The 24,364-nt window shown below is 56.0% G+C and overlaps 2 protein-coding genes across 2 annotated transcripts in view; one reads left to right on the plus strand and one right to left on the minus strand.

Moving 5' to 3' along the window:
- NPC1 (NPC intracellular cholesterol transporter 1) overlaps positions 1-11,368 on the plus strand; it is a 37,676-nt gene extending 26,308 nt beyond the window's left edge. Inside the window, 14 exon segments of the mRNA XM_070421275.1 lie at positions 404-586; positions 1,420-1,534; positions 3,029-3,156; positions 3,246-3,386; positions 4,521-4,610; positions 4,965-5,155; positions 5,426-5,444; positions 5,446-5,542; positions 6,079-6,208; positions 7,516-7,716; positions 8,214-8,445; positions 9,067-9,180; positions 9,840-10,002; positions 10,843-11,368. Coding sequence (XP_070277376.1) covers positions 404-586; positions 1,420-1,534; positions 3,029-3,156; positions 3,246-3,386; positions 4,521-4,610; positions 4,965-5,155; positions 5,426-5,444; positions 5,446-5,542; positions 6,079-6,208; positions 7,516-7,716; positions 8,214-8,445; positions 9,067-9,180; positions 9,840-10,002; positions 10,843-10,922 — 1,884 coding nt within the window. The 3' untranslated portion in view covers positions 10,923-11,368.
- RMC1 (regulator of MON1-CCZ1) lies at positions 11,282-24,130 on the minus strand. The gene is made up of 20 exons (XM_070421276.1): positions 23,845-24,130; positions 23,332-23,408; positions 21,179-21,263; positions 20,293-20,349; positions 19,288-19,374; positions 18,528-18,668; positions 18,182-18,285; positions 17,660-17,749; positions 17,483-17,588; positions 16,504-16,615; positions 16,243-16,287; positions 15,971-16,024; positions 15,595-15,723; positions 14,843-14,949; positions 13,297-13,416; positions 12,925-13,002; positions 12,552-12,656; positions 12,405-12,473; positions 12,110-12,335; positions 11,282-11,471 (listed from the first exon to the last, which is right to left on the minus strand). The coding sequence occupies exons 1-20, from the start codon at positions 23,944-23,946 to the stop codon at positions 11,392-11,394; spliced, it is 1,974 nt and encodes a 657-aa protein (XP_070277377.1). The 5' UTR covers positions 23,947-24,130; the 3' UTR covers positions 11,282-11,391.
- Positions 24,131-24,364: the final 234 nt, after the last annotated feature.

Here is a 24,364-nt window from a genome sequence, read left to right on the forward strand (position 1 = left end):
CTGTGTTGTTAGGAGTGGAGGGTGCAGCCTGGGCCCTATTTTTGCCTCTTAATTTATCATGTTCAAACCTGCCTCAAATTCCCCTGTGCTTTTTTAGTTGTATGCAACATTCCCTATTCCCTGCATTTATTTCCTCAGTCCCAACTTTTTCGTTTATCTGCAACTTAAAATTAATTTCACATGGTCCAAGTTTTTCTGATTTGTCTACTTATCACCTAAGAATGGAAGCTCATAAAATATAACTTCTTTAGGAAGACCTAGACAATTTTTCTTATTTTTTTCTCAAACTGGGAGTTGAGCGTTTAGCTCCAGATGGGCCGTCCCGTGTGGCAGGCGGAGACGAGGACTTTAGTGGCAGGTCGGACAGGGCGTGCTGACAGCCGGTGTCTTTGTTGCATCTCAGGTGGATTCCAAGGTCTCCCTCGGCATCGCAGGCATCTTCATCGTGCTGAGCTCGGTGGCCTGCTCGCTGGGCATCTTCAGCTACGTTGGGGTCCCCCTCACCCTCATTGTGATCGAGGTCATCCCCTTCCTGGTGCTGGCGGTCGGGGTGGACAACATCTTCATTCTGGTCCAGACCTACCAGGTGCGTGTCATGTCTCACGGAGTGTGGCAGCCAAGGGCGAGCTCCATGAGCGCTGCTCGGCTCCACACAGAGTGTGTGTGCGGACACTCAGACACCTCCATCCCTCTGTGGTGTCCGTCACTTGTTCTGCATATTGGGGACCAAGAAGTTCACCCCCTCTTTGGTTGGTATGATAAAGTGAGAATCTGATTTTAAACATGTTCAATACAGAGTGACCCAAAAGAATGTGTATGTACACACTTTAACAGCTGATTCTATTATGTTTGAAAATGAAGTGTATTTAAAACACTGCCTTTATAATTATTGAAAGTGTGTGCATACATTTTTGGGGACACCCTCTGCACATGCAGAAAGGGCTGACGGGCTGTGGGGAATATTTTGGGTGCAAGTGCTATGGAACGATTCTCCGCATAGCGTGGAAGGAGAGACTGTCAGAGGGACCACTAACAGGACGGCAGGTCAGCACAGGACCCGCCAGGTAGAAAACGGTCTCCATCACTGTTCTCACTTGGCCCCGCCTTATCCGTGGCCTTCCCTGCATGGGACTCAGTGGCCGTAAGTGGCACGTCATTTCACGATCGGCTGCCTGCAGCCTGCACCCCATGTACTTTCCTCAGAAGTGACCCTACCTTTGCTGGAGCCTCACCTGTCACCTCGCCCAGGGGTCAGGAACACCCTGAGTGAACTAGCCTGAGGCCTGCCGGGTCCCCCACCAAAGATTACGTTCAATCCGTAGATGCCACTAACCATTTTCCTTTACTGTTAACACAGAAGCAAAGCGGTGGCGTGGTGACTGAGAAACGTTCATGTTGTGTGCTTGATTTTTTTTAAAGAGAGACGAACGCCTTGAAGGGGAGACCCTGGACCAGCAGCTGGGCAGGGTCCTGGGAGAAGTGGCCCCCAGCATGTTCCTGTCGTCCTTTTCAGAGACGGTGGCCTTTTTCTTAGGTAATCGGCTGCAGCTGCTGGGGAGGAGGCTGGTGTGGGACGTGCCCCCTGCTCTTCCTTCTTGAGCTGCACTGAGCGGGGAGGTGCCATGTGGACGCCGGAGAGCGTGGGACAGGTCCTGGTGTCCGTTAGCAGTGTCTTCTTTCTGCGTCTTCCAGGCAGTGTCTCTCTTGGGGTCCAGGTGCCTAGGACTCCTCTGCCACTTCCCCTGTCTGGCACCCACGGCAGACATTGGTATTTGAAAATAGCTTCTCGCACAGCCACGGGTTCCTCAAAACAGCCCTCCAGGCAGCAGCTCCAAACCGCAGGCAGCAGCTGCAGGGCACGTACGCTGTTGTCCGGGCAGTCGTCCTGTGCACGCGCTCATGGGACCGGCGTGGTGATAAGCTGGGTTCTCGGGTCTTTCCTCAGCCCAAGGAGCTGGAACAGAACCAGCACTTTCACAGTCCTTCCTCCTGGGGACGTCAGCCAGTCCTGGGGCCGCTGTCTCTGCCGCCTCTGGCGTGTAGTGAGAGAAGCGGCTCATCCTCTGGAGAGGAGGCCGTCAGGCTCACCCAGAAGCCAGAGAAGACACAGCCCACACATGCCTGCGGGCCACCAGGCCTTCACGGCGATTAGGAGCCTCGCAGGGGCAGCCTCAGCACGGACACATCAGCTTCCATTCCCATGGAGCCCTGAGCCCTGCGACCCGCGGCCTGAGCTCCTCTCACGGTGCAGGTGCAAAGCAGCTAGTTCCCCTCTCAGCTCCAGGGCGAGACCCAGGGCGAGTGTGAGGGTAGGCGCAGCTGCTGTGCCTCAGGCGGACACGGGGAGACATGGTGGGGGCTGCGGGCAGGTCCGAGCCCGAGTCCTGTCCTGTCCTGTCCAGTGTGTTGCTGGCCCAGTGCTGCAGGCAGCTTCTTCCTCAGCCGCACTGAGAAGCAGACTCACTGTTCAACGTGGGCTCTTGGTTTTATCTCCTAAGTGCTTTACGTTAAGATGGTTTATCGGGTGTGGGCCAAGCAGGCTGCAGTGCCTGTGGGCCCGGAGCGGCCAGCTTTCAGGGAGTCTGAGCCGTGCAGTGGGCGTGGAGCTCCCTCACGTGGCTGTAAATACACAGAGAGACTGATGTTGGTGTGACAGCAGATGGGAACGTGTCCCTCTTACGAGGGCAGGGAGGGCACCGTAAGAATGGCCTGTGCTAGTGGCTTTCAAGTGTTGATGTGCACACATTGGCTCAGAGAGCCTATGAAATACTCGGGAATTGGGTTGAAGTCAAGTCCACTGTCTGGTTAAGCAGGATGGGGCCGAGCCCAGGAACCTGCATTTTAACTCCCAGGTGGTTCTGATGCTGACAGCCTCTTCTCAGCTCGGGTACCCTCCGGAGACCACCCTTTGGGAGTGGGGGGAGGGGAGCAGCTCCTCGTGTTCTATGGACCCGGGAGCATGCGACGCGCCAGCGCCCTCTGCGGTGAGTGGCAGTGACGACCGCCTCCCTCCCACCCGCCTCCCCAGGAGCCCTGTCGGTGATGCCCGCCGTGCACACCTTCTCGCTGTTTGCCGGGATGGCCGTCCTCATCGACTTCCTGCTCCAGATCACCTGCTTCGTGAGCCTCCTGGGCTTGGACGTTAAGCGTCAGGAGGTGAGTTGTTACCAGATTGCAGGCTGTTCCACCTGCGTCTGGAGTCTGACGCGCTGGAGGGCATGACCTTTGCTCCCTTTGTCCCTCAGAACAACCGGCTGGACATCCTGTGCTGTGTCCGTGGCGGCGAGGATGGCGCCGGCCTCCAGGCCTCCGAGAGCTGCTTGTTCCGCTTCTTCCGAGACTCCTACTCCCCACTGCTGCTCAAGGCCTGGATGCGGCCAATCGTGGTGGGAACTCACTGGGTTTCCTTCCTGTTTTCTCCCGGCACAGACTCTGTCCCGTGCCTCCTAAGAACCGCACGCATGGGGGTCCGACAGCTGTCAGCTGCGTGTGCAGAAACAAAGCTGATACGGACAAATACGTACTAGTAAATGCTTATTTTTTTAAATATATTTTTATTGATTTCATAGAGGAAGGGAGAGGGAAAGAGATAGAAACATCAGTGTTGAGAGAGAATCATCAATTGGCTGCCTCCTGCACGCCCCCTACTGAGGATCGAGTCTGCAATCTGGGCATGTGCCCTGACTGGGAGTTGAACTCTGACCTCCTGGTTCATAGGTCAGTGCTCAATCGCTGAGCCACGCTGGCCGGGCCGTAAATGTTTTTAGCTATTTTTTTGCAGTCAATGTAAGCAAGAGCTTTTGTTTTGAGTTTTTGTTTTGGAATAATTAGAGGTTGAGTTGCAAGGCACAGAGGGGCCCAGATTCCCTTCGCCCAGTTCCTCCTGTTTCTCATGTAGTTGTAATTCAGTCTCAAAACCAGGACTTGGACTGGGCACAGCAGGCGGGTCTGGTTCCTGTCCTTTTATCCCACGTGAAGATTCATGGACCTGCCACACAGTGAAGATCTGTAACCGGGGGTCTCCTGTGCTGCCCCCTAAGTGTCGGCCCCCCCCCCCCCCCGCCCCAGCAGCACCTCGATCTCTGGTTCTCGTGGCCAGCAGAGCTGTTTATGTGGCCCCAGCTGCTGTCTGTCACTGCTCCACTAAGAGAACGTTAGTTTCCAGTGATGGTGGAAGGAAGAGCAGCTGTGGCTCACTGAGCACTGTTGTCAGGTGCTGCGCTGAAGTCTAGATCATGCCTAGATTTTCCTCGTTTCGTCCACGGAACTGGCTGGCGTTAGAGTCTTCGTGTCCCTGGTGTGTTGAGGAGATGGGAGCTAAGAGGCTCAGTGCTTCCCTGTGTCCGCTGCGTGCGGAGGGGCCGCCGTGAGCCGGGTGGTCTGACTCTGGACGCCCGTCCTCCGTGTGCTGGGCGTGCCGTTCAGGCTTGCTGTCCAGTGTAGGGGGTCTGTGCTCTGTGTGCAGAGCCTCACTCAGCTCCTTGTAACCAGCAGTGCTTCTGTGACCCACCCCGTTCCAGATGGCCGTGTTCGTGGGCGTTCTCTCCTTCAGCATCGCCGTCCTGAACAAGGTGGAAATTGGATTGGACCAGTCTCTCTCAATGCCAGAAGTAAGATGCCTTTATTTTAACTTACTCAGTCAGGGGTGGATACACGTCCAAATGTGCACACAGGTGGTTCAGGTTAATGCCTGCTGTGCCTGCCAGTGCTGACGGGGCCTCCTGTGACCTCAGCTGCCACAGGCTGTGCCCGTGGGGCCTGGCACTATGAGCCCAGACAGTGCTGGGCACAGCACAGGTGGGAGCAGCAGGCTGACCCTGTGAGGCGCCCTCCTGACAGCGGGACCTGCGGGAGCACCAGAGCCCAGGAGGGTGGGAACGGGACCAGCTCTGCAGGGAGCCCTGACTGGGCCTCATCAGACGCCCTCAGCGCGCCCACACTCTTCCTGCTGCCTCTTCTTCCAGGACTCCTACGTGATGGACTATTTCAGGTCCCTCAGCCAGTTCCTGCACGCGGGCCCACCCGTCTACTTCGTGGTGGAGGAGGGGCTGGACTACACGTCCCTGCAGGGGCAGAACCTGGTGTGCGGGGGCATGGGCTGCAACAACGACTCGCTGGTGCAGCAGCTGTTCGACGCGGCCGAGCTGGATGCCTAGTGAGTGCCTCCCCCGGCTGCCTGACGAGAGTCCTCCCTGAGAAGGTATTCTCTCGGGAAGTGAGGTTTTCAGAACATATGCTGACTCGAGCCTTCCCTGAGCAAAGCCTTTAGAGGACTAACGTACCGCCTGGGCCTCAGGGTTCCAGAAGGGCCAGTGCCGTGTCCTTCCGCCCGGCAGCAGCGTTGAGTGCAGCCAGGAAGCTGGTGTCACGAGCAGGGCCGGGCCTGGGGCTCCCGGGGCAGGCAGTCACGCCCCTCTCCCCGCAGCACCCGGATCGGCTTCGCCCCCCTCGTCCTGGATCGACGACTACTTCGACTGGGTCAAGCCGCAGTCCTCGTGCTGCCGGGTCCACAACAGCTCCGGGCAGTTCTGCAACGCCTCGGGTATGTCGCCCCCAAGTCTGTCCTGCTTTTCTGAGAAGCGTGGTGACGTGGAAATCGCATGGCACTCACCTCCACGTGTGCCCACTCCCTGCCTGCGCTGGGTCTCCTCCCCTCCTCAGTCACTCGCTGTCCCCCCAGGGCTGCAGGCTGAGCCAGGCCTGAGTCAGGAGCTCTGGTTTCAGAGTTGGGGTTTCTCGTCTTTTCTGACGACACCGGGCACCTCCTGCTGGGTATCGGCCATCTGCTCTGTGGCTGCCCTGTGGTTGCTGAGAGTCGAGGTTGTCCCACCGTTTCCTTGATAAACACGTGGGAGCCCTGGCTCTGTGATGCCCATGAGGCCGTCCTTCACGCAGGGCAGGACGTGTTACAGCCAAGATGGAGGTGGCATCTCAGTCAAATGCGTCCGACTGTGAAACTCACGGGAGCTTGAGCTTTTGGATAAGGAAAAGGATTCAGGAAAAGATACTCATAAATGTTTTAAAGTGAAATCTGGAGACCCATTCTCTTCTCCTTGGCTCCTTCCTTGTTTCTGCTAGTGGCCGACCCTGGCTGCATCCGCTGCAGGCCTCTGACTCCCGAGGGCAAACAGCGGCCCCAGGGGGGAGACTTCATGCGGTTCCTGCCCATGTTCCTCTCCGACAACCCGAACCCCAAGTGTGGCAAAGGGTAAGCGAGCCCGCGATGTGCACCCACCTGTTTGCACCGAAAACTCGGGGAGGGCGGGGGAGCCACAGTGTGTGGGAGAGGCCCTCTTTCCACCCCTCCTCACCCTTTCCTGATCTCTGGGAGAGAAAGAAACCCCAAACCCCTTCCAGGAAGCTCCTCGCTGTCTCCAGCCGACTGCATCTTGGCTGGCACTTGCTCCCTGGGCGTCTCTGTCCGGCCCTCCTGCCGGTCCGTGGGCGGAGAGGAGTGGTCTGTTCCGTGTCTGTGGGCGCAGGGGCCAGTGTCTGCTCGGGTGAGGTCATCCTAGGTCCGTGGTCGGCAAACCGTGGCTGGCGAGCCACATGCAGCTCTTTGGCTCCTTTAGTGTGGCTCTTCCACAAAATACCACATACGGGTGTGCATGTACAGTGCGATTGAAACTTCGTGGCCCATGCGCAGAAGTCGGTATTTTGTGGAAGAGCCACACTCAAGGGGCCAAAGAGCAGCATGTGGCTCACGAGCCGCGGTTTGCCGACCACTGTCCTAGGCTAAGGCTTAGATAGTTTGGGCCCCACTGTGCTGCTCTCCAGCCTGTGCCTGCAGCCAGGCCGCTGTCCCCACAGAAGCAGGACGTCTGGCCTGGAGACGGGGATCCCGGGGGCGCGGGGGGGCGGGGGAGGGCGGGGCGGGGGCGGCTCGGGAGCTGTCGTAGGAGAGGATGCGTGTCAGGGAGGCCCGGGCGTCCTGTTTTCTCCCAGGAATACAGATCGTTAGTCACGGAGGGCACGTCTGTTCCGAGACCTGTCCCAGGCTCTGGGAGTGAAGTGAATAGAAATGGACCTTGCGTCTGGGTCTGGGTGCAGACTGAGTCTGTCCTACACAGGAGGAGCCCTGTGAGCTCAGCCTGCACGAAGCAGTGGCCACCCCTCTGTGCAGTGTCCTGTAGGCACCACCACCTCATTCCCCAGCTCGTCACGTGGCCGCGTCAGCCGTGTGCCCGTCCGCAGAGACGATATTGCGCCCAAATGCAGGCACTCTGCCGAGGGTTCCGGGCCATTCTGCAGGCCGACCTCACTCGGCCTCACTCCACGGCCTTCCTTCCCCACTTCCTGTTTCACATCATTGCTGAGCAGACTCATATGAAAACGCATTGGCTGCGAGCAGAGCCAGATGAGAAACAGTAGCAGCTGTGCACCAACCGCCAGAGTGGGGAGAAGCCAGAGGGAGGCAAGAGCCAGCCCTTCAGCGTCCCCAGGAGGGCCTGCCCTGCGCCCGGCCAGCGGCTCTCCTGTGCCTGCGCGGACTCTGACACCACTGTCTTCTCTCAGGGGACATGCTGCCTACGGGTCGGCCGTTAACATCCTGGGCAATGACACAGGTGTGGGCGCCACCTACTTCATGACCTACCACACCGTGCTCCAGACCTCTGCTGACTTCATCGACGCCATGAGAAAGGCCCGGCTCATTGCTGGTAACATCACCCAGACCATGAGCCAGGGAGGAAGCAACTACCGCGTGTTTCCATACAGGTGGGTGTGGCTTGTACACATGGGGTGTCCTAGGGACGGGCCACACCTGTCCGGCAGGGGACGGCCCTCACCTGTACGGCAGGGACGGATGTTTTTCTGGGACAAGCTCTCAGAGGGGTGTCCTGATTCCTGGGAAAAGCTGTGAACTTGGCAGAAAACCAGTTCTCCTCTGGCCCTGCACAGCCCCATTGGCCTGAGATAATTTTGGGATAGAGCAGAACTTGTTTTTTCAAAATACCCTGGAATAGTCTTTGTACATACCTGCAAAGCAGGGTAGGCTGGGATTATGAACAAAAACTTTATATAAAAGACGGGCATAGGGTCATTGCTAGGCCTGGGGGGCAGTGGTCATCGCAGGCCCGCTGAATCGCTGCCCCGAGTCCTGCTACCCCCGGGGGTGTTCTGCACGGCTCTGCTGCCTGCTCCTGGGGTGGCATGGTGGCAGGAGGGGGTGGAGCTTCCCGGGAGGACGGCTGACGGTCCCCCCCTCCCCACAGTGTGTTCTACGTTTTCTACGAGCAGTACCTGACCATTATAGAGGACACCGTCTTCAACCTCTGCGTGTCCCTGGGGGCCATCTTCCTGGTGACCGTGGTGCTGCTGGGCTGTGAGCTGTGGTCTGCAGTGATCATGTGCGTCACCATCGCCATGATCCTGGTCAACATGTTTGGTGTCATGTGGCTGTGGGGCATCAGCCTGAACGCGGTCTCCCTGGTCAACCTGGTCATGGTGAGTCCTGGGTCACTTCCTGGGGCCCGTTTCCAGGAGAGACGGCCCAGCTCTCATCTCCCTGCACATGGAGGCAGGGCCACAGGCGGGCGAGTGGGACTGGACGTCACGTGCACCAGTGGCTTGTGATGTCACGGCCTAGCGTGGCAGGTGTTCTGCCTTTATTATTCTGTACGGTTTGCAAAAACAGCCTAATGATGGCAACAAGGTCACTTCTTATTTAGAAATATTGCCCCCTCCTTGGTGGAATTCTCGGACCAATACCTTTTGCTTCCCATAGTTAATAACTAGTCTTGATGCTGGGAGCGTTCAAGCAGGTATTAAAGGAAAGTAGCAGCAGTCCATGTTCTTCAGATGTGGCCAGTGGGTCAGGCGGAGCGGCCCGTGCAGGGCGTGGGGGGTGCCCGCTTCCCGAGACAAGCAGACATGCTGTGTGATCCGGGGCGCTGGGCGCCTCCGAGGGTCCCACCAGTCCCCAGGGCATTCAGGCTGGTGTCACGGGGCTTCTCAGTGCTCGTCCTCGAGGGTTCTTAGGGCCCTCCCCCGGGTGCCCTGGGAAGGGGTGGCTGCCTGTGGTTTCAGCCAGAAACGGCGGGTCGTAAAGGAGGCACTTCCTTGCAGAGCTGCGGCATCTCGGTGGAGTTCTGCTCCCACATCACCAGGGCCTTCACAGTGAGTGCGAAGGGCAGCCGCGTGGCGCGTGCAGAGGAGGCGCTCTCCCACATGGGCAGCTCCGTGAGTAACGTGGGGTGTCAGTGTGGACTGAGCACTCGGCCAGCCAGTGCTCAGGAGGGAATCTGCATCCTCTGCTTAACAGCAGCTCCTGGGGTGACGAGGTTTCAGGCAGTTCATGAAATAGCTGTACCCGGCTTCTCTACCATGTTCCTGTGGGTGAAAGCTCTTGGGGCGGCCGGGTGGCTGAAGCAGGAACAGGGTGGATGTGAGCGAGCAGAAGCCTTTGCCACGAGCCCAGGCCAGCGATGGGCGGGCAGCAGGGTCCAGTGAGCTGTCTGTCCTGTGTCTGCAGACTCTCACCCCACACCCTGGTTTAACCCATCAACCACTTGTTACTGAAGAGGGACTGTTACCGAGTAACACAAACCTGTTTTGTAACCATTTTATACTTAAACTGGTTTTCAACGGGAAATATTAAGAAATGCATGAATAGTGTCTATGCAGAAACATAGCTTTTTCCCTTGTACACTGTCTTTGTTCCAGGCTCACAAGCAGTACATAAAGCATTTTAAGTTGCACATCATGTACTAGCAGGAGCTCTGAAAGCTGGGCCTCAGGCCCCCATGACTTCTGACCTTGACTGTTACGAAGTCCCTGTATGAGGAAATGTGCACTTACGATTGGGGACTAGAGCAGGTCTAACACCCTCTCTCTTTCAGGTATTCAGTGGAATCACACTTACGAAATTTGGAGGGATTGTGGTGTTGGCCTTTGCCAAGTCTCAGATCTTCCAGATATTTTACTTCAGGATGTACCTCGCTATGGTCTTGCTGGGAGCCGCGCACGGGCTGGTCTTCCTTCCTGTCCTCCTCAGCTACATAGGTGAGCTGTCTGACCTCAGTGAGGGGTGGGAAGCCTGCGGCCACAGGAGACAGGTGCCTAAAGCAGCTCTGAAGGATTTGAACTATGCTGATGGGTCATTTACAAGTGGGACTGAGTGAGCGGTCTCAGAAGACTCATGTCCCCGCACCTCAGTGCACGGCTAACACTGCCTGGGCGGCCGGCCTGGCTGAACAGGCCCTGAGGGCCGGCCGGGAACGAGTTTGAATGTCGGCCCAGGCAGCGCTGCCTCCACTGAGACGCGTGGCCACAGCCCGCAGTGCGGCTGAGCAGTGTCCCCAGCTCTGGTCCAGCAACAGGCCTCTGCCGCCCCCTCACTTCCATCCGTCCTGAGGATGCTCTTTGGCTGCCATGACGACTCATGGTTGAAAGAACAGGACTGATTTGCTTGATTGGTAGCACGGACGGGGAATGTCGGGTGCGAGGGCCGTATAAGGCATTGTAATGCCTCTGCCAAGGCATTAGGGACAAGTTAATTGTCTGACCAAGCCGGGCAGCATGGCTCAGTGGTTGAGCATCAACCTATGAACCAGGAGGTCACAGTTGAACTCCCAGTCAGGGCACATGCCTGGGTTGTGGGCTTGATCCCTAGTAGACTGATGTTTCTCTCCCTCCCTCTCCAAAATAAAAATAATATGCATTTAAATGCTAATTTTTAAGTTTATAATTTTGTATGGCCCACGAATGATGTTACAAATATCCAAATGGCCCTTGGCAGAGAAAGGTTCCAAACCCAATTTATAGCTTTGTAACCAAGTGGAAGCATTGAAATAGATGGAGAAACCTCCTAAAGAAATGACACAGCTTCTTTCTCCTTCCCAGGACCATCGGTAAATAAAGCCAAAAGCCTGGCCACGCAACAGCGACACAGAGGCACAGAGAGAGAGCAGCTCAATTTCTAGCCCCTCACGGGGCCTGGGACTTGGAACTGTGTCTGCGGGTCGGTCAGTTCCCTGGTGGAAGGAGCTGCGTTGTCAGGTTAAGTTGAACACGGGACGTCACCAGACTCAGGCGATGGATCTGACAGCAGCCGCTCTGGCCACGCGCCTGTCCACTCAGGAATGTGTTACTAACCCTGGAGGCAGCCCTGGACGCGCCTCCAGTTCTCCCGGCATGAAACCCGACTCTCAGCGAGGGAAGGTTGACACTGGACGCTGTGGAGGCGCTCGGCTCCCTGGCCGTCGTGAAGGCCAATCAGTGCAATACCGCTCCTTTTTGAGGAGTGAGCCACCACACAAATTCCACCGCATTTTTAGTAACATTTGAGGATGTTGCAGGTACTTTATTATAGTATTTTGTAGTTTAAAGAGCTTTATTAATGCAATAAATTAACTTTATACATTTTATATATATAAGAACGAGCGTGTGGTTTCAGAGCGTCGTAGGCCTCATGAGAGCTTGGTCTCCAAAAACCTGTTTGAAAAAAGCCACGTGCTCTTCGCAGTGTTCTCCTGGGGGCACAGAGGGAAGCAGGTGAGCACAGCCGCCCCCAGGTGCTGGGTCTAACTTACTCTCTCCCATAAGCACTCTGTCCTCAGCTTCTGGACTGTCCTTTCCGTTCTCAGAGCTCACGCCTCTGCACACCTGGTCAGGGCCCTCCCCGCCCCAGCACCCACGGTGGGGCTGACCTGCCGTGGTCCCAGTGCCCTGACTCCGAGCTGGCAGAGCTGGGAGACCTGCAATAAGGTTGCCTGCTCCTCCCCACCTTGGATCTCATGCCTTTGGACAGCAGATGACTTGCCCATGTTTCCTGCCTGACCCAGAAACATTAATAAGCCCCAGGCCCCTTTAAAGCCTCAGGCACCGGTTCCTGTCCAAGAGCAGCTGTCAGACCTGAGCTGGCTCAGACCCTGGATCGGCCTGCATATGCTTCTCCTCCCCAAACACTTCAAGTTCCGGATCAGTTAGGTCCCCGGGCACTCGGAGTTCACTCCACTACGAATGACGGGCTGAGGGCGAGGCTGGCTGTTGTGACTGTTTAAAACCGAACTCAGGAGTTCTAACCGAGGGCTCCTGGCCCACCTGCTGCCGGGGTCGTCCTGCCAGGAGCCTGCAGCTGCCCAGGCCTACTCACGGCTGCGCCTCTCACCTGGGGTGAAACTGGGGTTCCCCCGTAAGCGCTGGTTCCGCTGCTCGAAGAAGCGGAAGATGGTGTAGAACAGCATGCGGTCTTCGGTCTGCTTCGCCGCATCCAGGAACTTGCGTGCAGAGACACTGTCATGGCCCCCGACACCCCGGAGGAACCGCAAGGCGGCCAGCACCTGGTGCTTGGACAGCAGCACTTCCACGATCTCATCGTTCGCCGTCGAGAGGCGCTGGAGAGAAGCCCGAGTGAGTGCCAGCACAGCAGACGCTTACGCCCTGGAAACATGGACGCACCTTACCTTCAACATATCCAGCGACAGCTGGTGAGCAGGAGGGTAGAAGCTCTCCAGGGATAACAGCAGACACGCCTGAAAGACAGGTTTCCGGCCTATTCAGCACAAGGTGCTGGACGCTGTTAATGACAGAGTAACCCTGGCGGCACCCACCAGAGGCTTGGAGTCGCTGAGCACGTGGTACTGCAGGAGCTGGTGCAGCGTGTAGAACAGGTTGTGCTGGACCAGCGTCTTGATGACGAGCTCGTGCAGGTAGTGCTACGGCAGACAAGGAGACAGGGTTCAGGTGTGGCGGGGCTGCAGCTGCTCTAACTGATGAGCTCCCGTCACTGAAGGGGCCCGTGTGCGGGGGAAGAGCCCAGCCTCTATGACAGGGCTCATCCTGACTCAGCACCACGTGGCGGGTCAGGAAATGGCTCGGACGCCGAGTCAGGACAGCGGGCCCTTAGCACATAGACGGCATCGTAGTCAGGATAGGGACAGTGCTGCTGCCTTAGCGATCCCTGCGCCTCTGACCCGGAGGTACCTGCACTGGAACCTGGAACTGGTTGAGAGAGCGAATGTACTCCATCAGCACGGCAATCACAAACTTGGGGGGCGTCTCCTGGGAGAAAGCAAAGGTGGTCTTAGGAGCTGCAGGAGCTCCCGTGGAATTCCTCCCTTTATTCCTGCCCCTTTGCCCTATTAAACTGGCCCAGGGCTATGTGGCAGGTTTTGCACAAACCCCCTCAGATTCTCCCTCCTCAAGAACATGTTTAGTCCTGAGTGTTAGAGGCCAAACTACCAGCATAGGTCCTCACCAGAATACCAGCCATTCTGAGTCCTAGTTTCCCTCAAGTCCCTTCCAAGGATCTGTTCTGAGAGCCTTTGTCCGGAGCAGCTGACGGCAGTCACTCACCTTCTTCTCCGTCAGTGCCGACAGCACGTGGGTGTACATGTCGGACTGGTCGATCACGGCCTGGGTCCGCACCGGCCTGCGGAGGAGCGGGCTGCACCGGCTCTGCCCAGCTTCCGCCGCCTACGCAACACATTACAGGTGTCACCGTCACCACCTCCAGGTGACGGCGTTTGCAGTTAATCCAAAAAAGACGGAACTCCGAGATGCTGTGAGCCTCAAGCCTGAGCAGGGGTGACACAGGTCACAACTTGGACGGAGCTACTTCCTGTGCTCTCTGGGGCAGAGTCTACTCGAGAAACAAGTCAGTTGGTCATCTTGACAAAACCCATGTTCACGGTGGATGGAGCTACCAGCATAAGCATCGTCTTCTCTTAAGGGACAGCATCCTGTTTTTAACCCCTTACCGACTCCCTAATTTTCTCAATCACAGTCGACCTGGCCCTTGTTATCTAATAAAAATGAAATGGCACCTGTGCTTTATGAAGCCTTAATCTTAAAGGACACACTTGTGTAATGAGTCTATGCCTAGACTTTGAATAAATAAGGCTCCCCAACTACTACTGCCTAGAAAAGCTCCGAGATCGACTCCATGGCCTAAGTTCGGAGAGGAAGGGAAAGGGGGAGAGAGAAACATCAATGATGAGAGAGAATCACTGATCACTGCCTCCTGTTGCACCCTACTGGGGATTGAGCCCACAACCAGGGCATGTGCCTTTGACCGGAATTGAACCCTGGGCCCTTCAGTCCACAGGCCGGTGCTCTATCCGCTGAGCCAAACCTGCAAGGGCGTCTCCTAACTTCCAAAGCCCGAGACCAGTGCAGACCCTGAGGGCAGGAGCTGGGCGGGGCCCGAGAGCCTGCAGTGCTCAGCAGCGCCAGGTACTGCAGGGCTGCAGACAGATCACACTCCACCAGCCAGCGCTTAGGAAGCCAAGAGCCACAGAGCAGGACGCACAGAAACTGCCACCAGACTGCCGACACCCACAGAGCAGCAGGACGGAGAGAAGGAGCGAGACGAGCTCAGCCTCCCCACCTGGCGGAACCGTGTCTGACGGGCAGGACCCACAGCTCCTAGCCTCGGCCACTCCATCCTGTTGTCACTGAAGGGGGGTGGGGTGCTGGCCTTTCTGTTACTGCTTAGAACCTTCCATTTTCAGCTTGAGGACTAACTAGGTTCTTTAAGTGAAATCACTCATCCCACTTGTCCTAACCCCTTTTCTGTCTGGCTTCAGAAGACGGGTGCACTAACGTTATGTAGGAGAGGGAGAAAGACATGGCAAATGGTTCTACTTTTAATTAACTAAGACTAGGCTCTGGCTTGGTAGAAACATGTATAAAAAAAGTAATGCCAAGACGAGACCAATTTTATCTATAAAATAGAAGACCAAGGATCTATCTACATCTAAGATCCAACAGATGAAACCACAGAAGAGATGGAGCCTCCCGCCAATGGGACGCCGGGTGCTGAGTGTCCTGCCATTTCTGCCCCAAAGTACAACTACCAGGTGGGGGCGGAGGAGCCTCCAGCACAGCGCCCGTCACTCACCGCCGTGTAGCTCTGCTCGGCGTCCAGGTACCTCTTGTACTCCTGGTTGAGCTTGTCGAAGACAGTGGCTACCACGGGCAGGGCTGCTCTGTCCGACCCGCTCAGCACTGGGAAGAATCCACGTGCACAGGTCAGCCAGCTCCGCCTGCAGCGCACGCTGCCAGGCAGCAGCACTCCCCCCAGGCCAGCAGCACACATGTGCCTTAAGGGCACCCAGAGGAGCGTCCAGCGTGGAGACCTGAAGCCTGGAGCTCACAGGCCCTCTCTGGCTCCTGGAGAGAGTAGCTGTGACCCTATCAGTGAGATTCTCAATGTAGATGTTAGGGAGGCAGAGACGGATTCTGAAAAATGTTTGCTTTAAAAGGAGGGGCGGGAGCCCCGACCCCAGGTGCGCCCAGGCTCAGACTCGCTTTCACCTGGAACCATCCGGTTTACTCTCTGGTCTTTCTACCCAAGTCCCCACACGGCATATCCATCTACTGACTTCAGAGAGGGAGGGAGACAGAAACATCACTGATTGGGAGGCAGCCCCCAGACAGGGAGTCCAACTGTGACCTCCTGGCTCATAGGTCGACGCTCAACCACTGAGCCACACCAGCCAGGCACTACAAGTCCTTTTTCTATTTAGCAGCCTTTCCGGGGGCGTAAGTCACCCACCCTTCAAGTGAAGAGTGGGCCACAGGCTGCAGACAGGCCTGGGAAGGTGGGGCAGCACAGGCTGGACTCAGACGACAGGAAGGAGCCCCCCTTACTCTGGGAGCAGACGGCCAGGATGACCATCTTGCACTCCTTTCTCTGGAGGAGAAAGTCCATCAGGCGTCCTTTGTCTGGCAGGAGGTTGACGATGGGCTGCAGCTTCACCTGCAGGTTCCAGAGGTAACCTGGGTTCGAGAGGCAGCGATGTCACTGTATGACTCGAACCAGAACAAAACCCAAAAGTACTGCACAGCAGTCGGTGGCTTTTTCTCACAAACCGAAGCCAGTCTAGGACATGCAGGACATGCTGACAACAGGACTGACAGCCAAACTACTGCGTGCCCGGGAGACACCAGGCAACCACGCACCCTCTATGTTCAAGCTGCATCTCCCCAAATACGGGGGCAACAGGCACTCCCCCCTCTGACCCACCTTGGCTTGCGCTGATGATGATGTCAGGCTGAAAGACGATCCAGGACGAGGAATCTGCAGGCTATAGGAAATTCTAGCCCCGAAGTGAGGGCAACAAAAGGCAAACCCGCTCTGATTAAACTCGCCCCCACCGTTGGCTGAGGCTACGCCAAGTGCCCGTCCCTCCTGGTAGGAAACCTCCCCATTTCGGTTCCTGAAACGTCATTCCCTCTCAGACAGGAGGGTAGCGGGAGGAGCTCCCTGCACAGCGCCAGCGCCTCTGTCAAGGATACAGAGCTTACAGGGGACCGGAGACTGGCTGGTCACAGGAGCAGGACCTACACAGGGAGAACATGTAAGTGTGTGGCCAACACATACTCAACATGTACCACTTCTGAAAGCCTGCAGCAACTGTGTGTAGAGACGCGAGGAGGAAGTTGTGGTCGAGAACAAGCCCAGAAAACGGCTTCACGAAAGCAAACAGATCTGGGACCCTCTGCACAGACTCGCACTGCACCCGAACGTGGCCCCACCGACACGGTGACTCCCTTTACCTGCCACGGGGATCTGATAGGGCTGAATGGATCGAGCAGGAAGCACGGGGTGATGGAAGGTAACGGTGCCGTCAAACTCTCCTCGTAACTTGATGTCAAATATTACTGACGTCTGAAGTGCAGGAAAGAACAGACTGTGATGCCAAGACACACCACAGCGGTTAACCCTTTCATGACCTCCTAGCTTGCTATTTCAGATTCATTTAAAGAGCCTGTGTTTAGCCCGGCCGGCGTGGCTCAGTGGCTCGCCCACCTATGAACCAGGAGGCTGAGGTTCAATTCCTGGTCAGGGCACAGGCCCAGGTTGTGGACCTGATCCCCAATGTGGGGAGTGCAGGAGGCAGCCAATCCATGTTTCTCTCATCACTGATGTTTCTCTCTCCCCCTCTCCCTTCCTCTCTGAAGTCAATAAAAATATATCTATATTTTAAAAAGTCTGTGTTTGCATCCCATCCCTAGTTCTTCTCTCAGGAAGAATGTGCTCTGACATTACAACTGTCCCTTCCATTTCCATCTCCCTCACAGAGTCCTGACAGGGCTGACAAGCTCCCGCTAAGGGGCGTCAGAAGACCTTTCAGTCCCAACTCATTAGAGCCGCGGTGGCACCTCCAGGAGGCCTGGGAGACGCCCCCTAGTGGCACAGAAAGAGCAGGACCCATCCCACCTCTTTCTCTTGGGCCACACGGCCTCAAACCGTGCTCATCCCTGCTCACAAAGGACCTACAGGGAGACACATAGCAGAGGGTCGGCAGTGAACACAGCTGAGACAGTTGTTCCACAGTCACTCTCCTCGTGTGCTATTTTCTGAAAGAGTTTTTAATTATTCTTAATGACACGGAATCACTGTTTCTTCTAAACTATCTAAAACCTTTAGCATAGAAAGCACTTTCCAGTCTGTGTTCAGAAGGCTTTGTTCATTTTCGCAACTCTTTTGAGCAACCCAACGCGTACCACGCAGACCTGACCCCGCGGCTCCCACCTCCGTGTCCTGATGGTGCACGACCACCAGGTTGTCCACCACGTTCAGGGCGAACTTCCCCGTGCGGCCCAACTTCAGGATGTGCGTCTTCTTACAGGCGCCTTCTCTGTGGGGAACGGAGAGGTCACAAAGGGGTCGACAAGCGTCCATTCCCACGTCCCCTCGGGAGGCGCGTACCGGGGCAGGTGATACAGCACCACCTCGGCTCCCGCGCTGCTGGAGGCCCGCGAGTGGTGCCGCAGGAAGAGGACGTACAGCTGCCCGTAGCTGTTAGAGAACAGACACAGAGTCACGTGTGCTGTGAGAAACCCTCCATCCTCAGTGCTGAGTCTGCGGCTCTAGTCCAGTAAATCATGAAACAGTCCTGCATGGAATACTTTGCAGCCAACAACACGCTTGCAGTCGTCAAAAACAAAACGCCTACTACAAAGTGAAGGGGAAGGGGTGTGAACTGGCCCAATGTTCTCATTTCATCAGATTAGATGACGAAAGGACTTTCCTCAGACCACGAAGCCAACAAAATCTAAAATGCAGGCCAAGAAGACGGCCTTCGTAAGCTCTGTGGTCACAGGCCCCAGGCACTAACAGGGAAGGGAAGTCCTTGTGGGTCCATGGCCACCTGAGTATTTGTAACGCACTTCTAGTAGCTGCATCACTAAAAGCAATTACAAAAGGAAGTCTCTCAAGAGACAAACATACATGGTTGCCATGGCAATGTCTCTCTCAGAAAGGCTCAGTTTAGTGGACTTGGGTGCCGCTGGTAACTCGATCTCAAACTTGGGCAGCTTTGTCATAGTGCCAGCCTGTGGGGAAAGAGAGTGTTAGGTGTGTCGACCCTTGATGTTTTGTGTTCCGCACCTACAATCACCGAGGGCAGAGAACGCACTCCTGGTCTGTCCCCCCAGAATGAGCCACCCCTGGAGGGGGAAGACACAGGCGCCGCGAGTGGTCGGACGCCGCACGGTTAGTGTTGGAGTACTTGCCCTTGAAGTACTGCAGGGGCACTCGGGGTCGGAGGGAATACTGCTTTAGTGGCCGCTCTCACCCGGAAGTGGAAGGGCTGCAGCACGCTGCCCAGGACGGTGGTGGAGAGCAGGATGACGGAGCTCTCGGGGCAGTGCAGGTACCAGTTCACGTTCAGGCTCTGGCTCTTCAGGAGCTTCAGGCTCCGCTTCTCTGGCAACACCTGAGGCGAGTGCGAGACAGCCTTCATTAAAGAGCAGCCAAGTGTCAGCAGACTGCAAGTTAAAAAGTAATAAAAACAGTAACTTAAATGGAAAAGTACTATTTTTAGCTACGATAGCTTCCAGGCATGGATCCGGTGCTCAGTGCTGTACAGACCCGGCTCACTGACTGCCCACAACCCTGAGGGGAAGTGAGCTCAGCCGCACAGTCACGGTCTGGGCGGCCACTCCCCTGCATGACCCAGCGCCGAGCCTCACCTTCTCAGGCACCAGCCACCAGAGCCAGCAGCAGCGACCTTTCCTCACCATGGAAACGAGCAAACGAACCCCAGCTGGGCGCCCATCAGCCACCCGCCGGCAGCATCGGCCGAACGCCATGCCTCCCATGTCGGGGAGTGGCGCCCTTTTTCTAACAGGTGTGTTCTAGAGACTATAGGAAACTGTTACTTTCCATATACTCTATCTCAGTAATGTTTGCACGTTTCATAAAAAGCATGTTACTTATAATTAGAAAAAAGCCCAGTCAAGAGATTCACGTTCTGGAATCTCAAACGGTCTATTTAGTGCTGAATTCACAAGCTGCTCCTGCAGACCTTCCTCCAGCGGCAGTGACGCAGATACCTGGTAAAACTCGATTCCCTGGTCTGTGATGAAGACGATCTCCGTGGAACTGGTCCAGCAGAACCCTAGTATGTTGGCGTTCTTGGTCTGGAAAGAAAAATCGTAGAATACTCTGTATTGCTCTTTAACGAAAACTACTGTTAACAAATCAAACTTTCTTTTCAATACAGTGACCCCGGATTTTCCCCTGGAACACCCACTGAAGTGCCCGAGTCAGCAGAACAGGAGGAGAAGCAGCAAGGTAACTGACCAGCCCTCAGTGCTCAGCTCCTCCCTTTAGGACCAAAGGACAGCTGACCTCTCCTGGTCACACAGCTTGTAAAAGTATAAAGGCCTAGAGGTCCTCACTGAGTGTTGACCCAGGTGGGGTTGCAGCTGGAGCCACAGCCCGACTCCCTTGGTGAACCTGGGCCCGGGCCGGAGGGCAGGCAGGCTAGGCCTGCGTGTGGCTGCTCAGGAGCAGGAGCGCCTGTGAAGGGGCAGCTACTTGGCGATGTTTCTTTCCTCGTTGAGGAGCCTACCCACACCTCCACTAGCAAACACACTACAGAGATGCCGAGAGCCACCCCTTCCACTAGCAACTCCTGCCAGTCTCCGGGGCCACCCTGCCATCTGAGCTGCGCCTGCTGCAGCCTCGTTCATTACACCCAGCAAGTCTGATGAACATGGGCTAGAATCTACACCTAAGAGAAGAAAGGGGGCATGACAAGGTCAGACCGAGGAAGAAAACATCACCAATAAAGGAAAAACCTCCTCTTCTGCGAACCTCCAAAGAGGCCGCTCAGGCCTGTCCCCAGAGAGGGCGGGGCAGCAGGAGTAGTGCCACCCACCACCCAGGTGATCCTCCAACTCTGTCTTCAGATGAAGAAACAGGCTCACAGCTTGTCCGGGTCACGGAGCCCACAGGCAGCACCTCTTAGCACAAGCACTGTCCCCTCCCGTCTGCACTCAGCTACCAGCCCCCCAGCCGAACACAGACCAGAGGGGAAAGGACGCGGCCCGTACCTTGCACTCTTGAGTGTATTCTAACTGAGAACTATCCGGGATGAAATTAGAAAACTCCTAGAAAGAAACACAGGATAAATTTGGATCAGGCAGCAACCTACTTTAGTACACAACAGACAAAAGAAAAAGAGAAGTACATTTAAAAAGTGATTAGAAAAAAACCAACAAAAACCCAAAGACAGGAAAAATAAAAAGACCAATCTGAACAATCTGCCTCCTTAACAGCAGTTGGCTGACAATTCAATTTTTTAAAAAGTTAACCCAAATATTCAGTGAGGGTTTAGAAACCGATTTGGAAAATTAATTCAAATGGTTGATTTCAGAGAACTGTGCTGCTCTACATTGCACAAGAGGCTCTCCAAAAATTTTAGCAATTGATACTGATGGAAGGAATGAGGGTGCTGCCTCTTTATCAACAGTTTTTTCTCTGCTTTGCAAATGTGATGATGAATATTTATAAAGGCTAAGATGCCAACAGACGGCTCCAACTATGAATACCTGTTCCCATTAGACCAAGCATTCAAAGAGAAGTGACTTCATGGAGTTACTCCAGTTTACAGGGTAATTCACAAAGTAGCCAAAATTATTCCTCACGCAACCTATGCTGGCTGTTAATCCATACAAGAGATGCCTGAGGTTCCAAATTAGTTTTTTAAATAAAACGGACAAACTAAGGTCACCAGTATTTATCCATTCACGTCTTTCTTCAAGAACTCCAAAGGCTGATACAGGAGTGCTCCATAGTTACAGCTTTCATGGCTTTAAAATAACAAGCGGCTCCTTTAACACTGGAAGTCTGCAATTCATTCTCTTCCAGATGCACTTCTAAAATGCTTCCTTTATGCAAAAATGCTTCCTTTATGCCATATTTAGAGGGATGTCTTACCACAGCCTTTGAGGTCCTCTGGACAGCTAGTATCTTGTTTTCTAAGGAAAACTTAATGCATTTCACTTCTCCTTTGTCTTCCATTCTGTAAGGAGAACGAGTATGTTAAGAGTTCCATTTAATAACTGAAGTCTAGCTTCTATCATTTGAGAAGAAAAGAAATTAAATATTCAGGAAGCAGCAAATCTTAGTTTAAAATTAAACTTATGTTTCTGATGCTATCGGTAGTATCTCTTTTCAGAAAACAATCCAGGAGCAACAAGCTGCTGGAGAAATTCGCAGAGCTGCGTAACGCGGCGGGAAAATGGAAGTCACCTGCACTTTCACCAGAAAATCACTTTATACAAATACAGGGATACCTTGTGTTGTTGCACTTCACTGTATAATGCTTGACAGATGTTATGTTTTTACAAAGTGGAGGCAAGACCTCCACCAGCAAACACATTACAACCCACTGTATCTGATGCTCTATGGCGGTGCCTGGAGGAGGTATTCCGATGCCACAGGCACCTCCACAGATGACGGCCTTCTCTCTCCATCGCTGGGACAGCAAAGCTTCTGAACCGAGCGTTCGACCCACTCCCTGGGGGCTCAAGCAGGCCCCGCCCAGAAGCCTCACAACCACCTCCAACAAAGGGAAATCAAGAGAGGCTCACGGAGGGCGTGTGGAAGCCCTGGTACAGGTGCTCGTTCTCTTGATTATGGTGATGGTTTCATGGTGCACACACGTCAAAACTCATCAATGACTGTTAAATATGTTCAGTTAATAATTATACCACAGTAAGGCTATTAACAATAAATAACATGTTTTTAAAAGAGGGTAAATTCAGTATCTTCCCCCTCAAACACTACTGAGCCCCCAAATCTGGGCCCTCATGGCTCACTCTTATTGACGCCGAGGGCCTTTGCGATACCAGTCTCCACTGCCCTCAGTGTGGTCTGCACCACGCTGGCCCAGACCCCGGCATCCTCTCCCCCCTGACGGGCAGGCTCCCAACTAATCCAGTGTCAAGGCTATGATCAGCGTGGTCTTTCCAAACACTGACAGGATCATGCCACGCCCACCTCACCGCTTCAGGAACCAGATAAAGCCCTGATTCCGCAGCGGAACACGTAGGTTCAAGCTGACCCCTGCCAGTGGCCACACCTCTGCCTCCCCTTCCCGCACGGACACATGGGCGTCAGTCACACAGACCTGGAGTTCCCACCCCGTGCTCGCTCGCCCTTGCCCGTGGGGTGCTCTCCACCCGGAAGCCGCCTCCTCTCTTCCCCACCTAGAACCGTCCGTTCCAGCTCTCAAGTTTGCTCCAGGGCCGCCTCCCTCCTTTCTGAGGCCTTCCCCTCCTGCTCCACCATCAATGCTGCCTCTCCTGTGCCCACACTCTGGCACAGCACCTGCACAGGAAACGTGTGCCCCTCACTTGTCTCCACACCACAGCTCTGCGCTCTGCAGAAGGGCGCCCGGCGATCCAAAGCCTTCACGCGCCTGATGCCTCGCACAGGCACTGCCCACGGGATTCCTTTTCTACTTCAAAAAGGTTTCCTGTAGTACAGGCCAGCTAAAAAAACTCAAAGTCCCCCCTGAACTGAGGGCCTCCAGTGTATTTTCTTCTGTGACCACAGGATTATGGCGACCATCCTCACAGCAGGGTGTCACCGCCACTGCGATCTGAAGTGAACCGAGATGCTCTTCCTCATGACCGGCTCAGCGTGCATAAGCTGGGACCGCCAGCCGCCTTAAGCACAGTCGGAGCTGGTTTTCTTAACACACGTTTTTACTGGAAAACCCTGACCAGGAGCCCCTCCACCTTCCAGACTCTCTGCAAAGACCGGAGGAAGGCAGGTCCCCGTCAGGAAAGGACACGGGCACGCCAACAGGCAAGGACTTGCTAGCTTCAAGTGCCGGGAAGCGGTGCCCTGCTGGGGAGGATCCGGTTCCCAAATCCAGGGGACTCCTCCCTCCACCATGTCATGTCGCTGGGACAAGGTGTCCGCGTGTCCGCGGTCCGGTCCTCTCCCTGCGGGCACAGGTCGGCACACGCGGCTTCAGAGCTCTTACGGGGGCAGAGGACACATGTGAGCACCACCTCCGGCATGAGAAGCAGAACACGCCATGTACATGTCGAACTCACTCTGCACGTTAATACTGTTACCTGAAGGAGATGGGGTTCCTGTCATCCGGGCCTTTAACCACCACCCCCGTGGCTCCGCCTGATCGCACCGCGAACACCTGCGAGGGAAGAGACACTGTCCCAGCCCACAGCGACCCCAGCCCTGGGGCCGCTGCCCAGCCGCGCGCCCATCGGGGATGCCAGGTGCTCACGTGAATTTTAAGAAACGAGGGGAGGAACCAAAACGGTTACCACCCCGAACTGCGCAGACGGCCCGGGCCCGGGAGCCCCGCGTTCTCATCCGGTTTGGGAGGCGCCGCGTAAGCAGCCTGCTCTGCCCCCCAATGCTCCCCCCAAAATTCCCGGGATAACGGAGTTCTCAGCGCGGGACTCGCGGCCCAAGGGCGGGGGGAGCCCGGCCGGAGGAGGCTGGTCCCCGCCCCGACAGGAAGGCGCGGGCGGAGGCCCGACTGGTCCCGGCACCCCGCCGGGCGCGCGGGCGGCCGCGGCCCCGGGTCCAGGCCGTGCTGGGAGGAGGGTGCGGGCGGCTCCCACCTGTTTGTTGGCCTCGTCGAAGAAGACGCAGTTGACAGGGTTCGCCTTCTCGAAGTGCACCGGCCGCTCGCACAGCTCCAGGTAGTAGTCCTCCTCGCCCATGGCGGGCGGCGCCGGGGGGCCGGGGGCCGCGGGGGTGGCAGCCAGCGCGGGGCAGGGCCAGTGGCACCCAGGAAGGCACCGGGGTCCGGCCGGGCTGCGGTGGCGGCGATCCGGAGGCCGCTTCCGGGTGCCACGCCCCCAGCCCGCCCACGTGACCCTCGGCCCCGGCGTTTAAGCCGGCGACGGCCGCCCGACCCCAGTGGAGCCCTTCGCGCAAGAGGCTCCTCCCCTTTCCGCGTGGGCGGGGTCCCAGGGCGGCTCCGGGGCGGCAATGGAGGCGGGGCCGCGGGACCGGAAGCCCGGGCCTTGCAGAGCGTGGCGGGGGCCAATCCTAGCCAGGCTTTCCCCAGCATGGGCGGGGCCTGGCTCGCCCCCTTCCGGGAGGTTCGCGCAGGGCAGGCTGGGACGGGGCTGCCCT

Source organism: Myotis yumanensis, unplaced genomic scaffold, assembly GCF_028538775.1.
Source record: "Myotis yumanensis isolate MYYU_CA2020_CCGP unplaced genomic scaffold, mMyoYum1.0.hap1 SCAF_7, whole genome shotgun sequence".
NCBI lineage: Eukaryota > Metazoa > Chordata > Mammalia > Chiroptera > Vespertilionidae > Myotis > Myotis yumanensis.

Excerpts from the sequence above, each read along its gene's own strand:
- RMC1 (XM_070421276.1), bottom strand. The coding sequence starts at position 23,946 with ATGGGCGAGGAGGACTACTACCTGGAGCTGTGCGAGCGGCCGGTGCAC. Across the intron at positions 12,657-12,924 it reads AGTTCCAGGTTCCAGTGCAG|CACTACCTGCACGAGCTCGT; the intron begins GTACCTCCGGGT and ends TGTCTGCCGTAG. Across the intron at positions 11,472-12,109 it reads GAACCCCAGTTTCACCCCAG|GAGAACACTGCGAAGAGCAC; the intron begins GTGAGAGGCGCA and ends CTGTGCCCCCAG.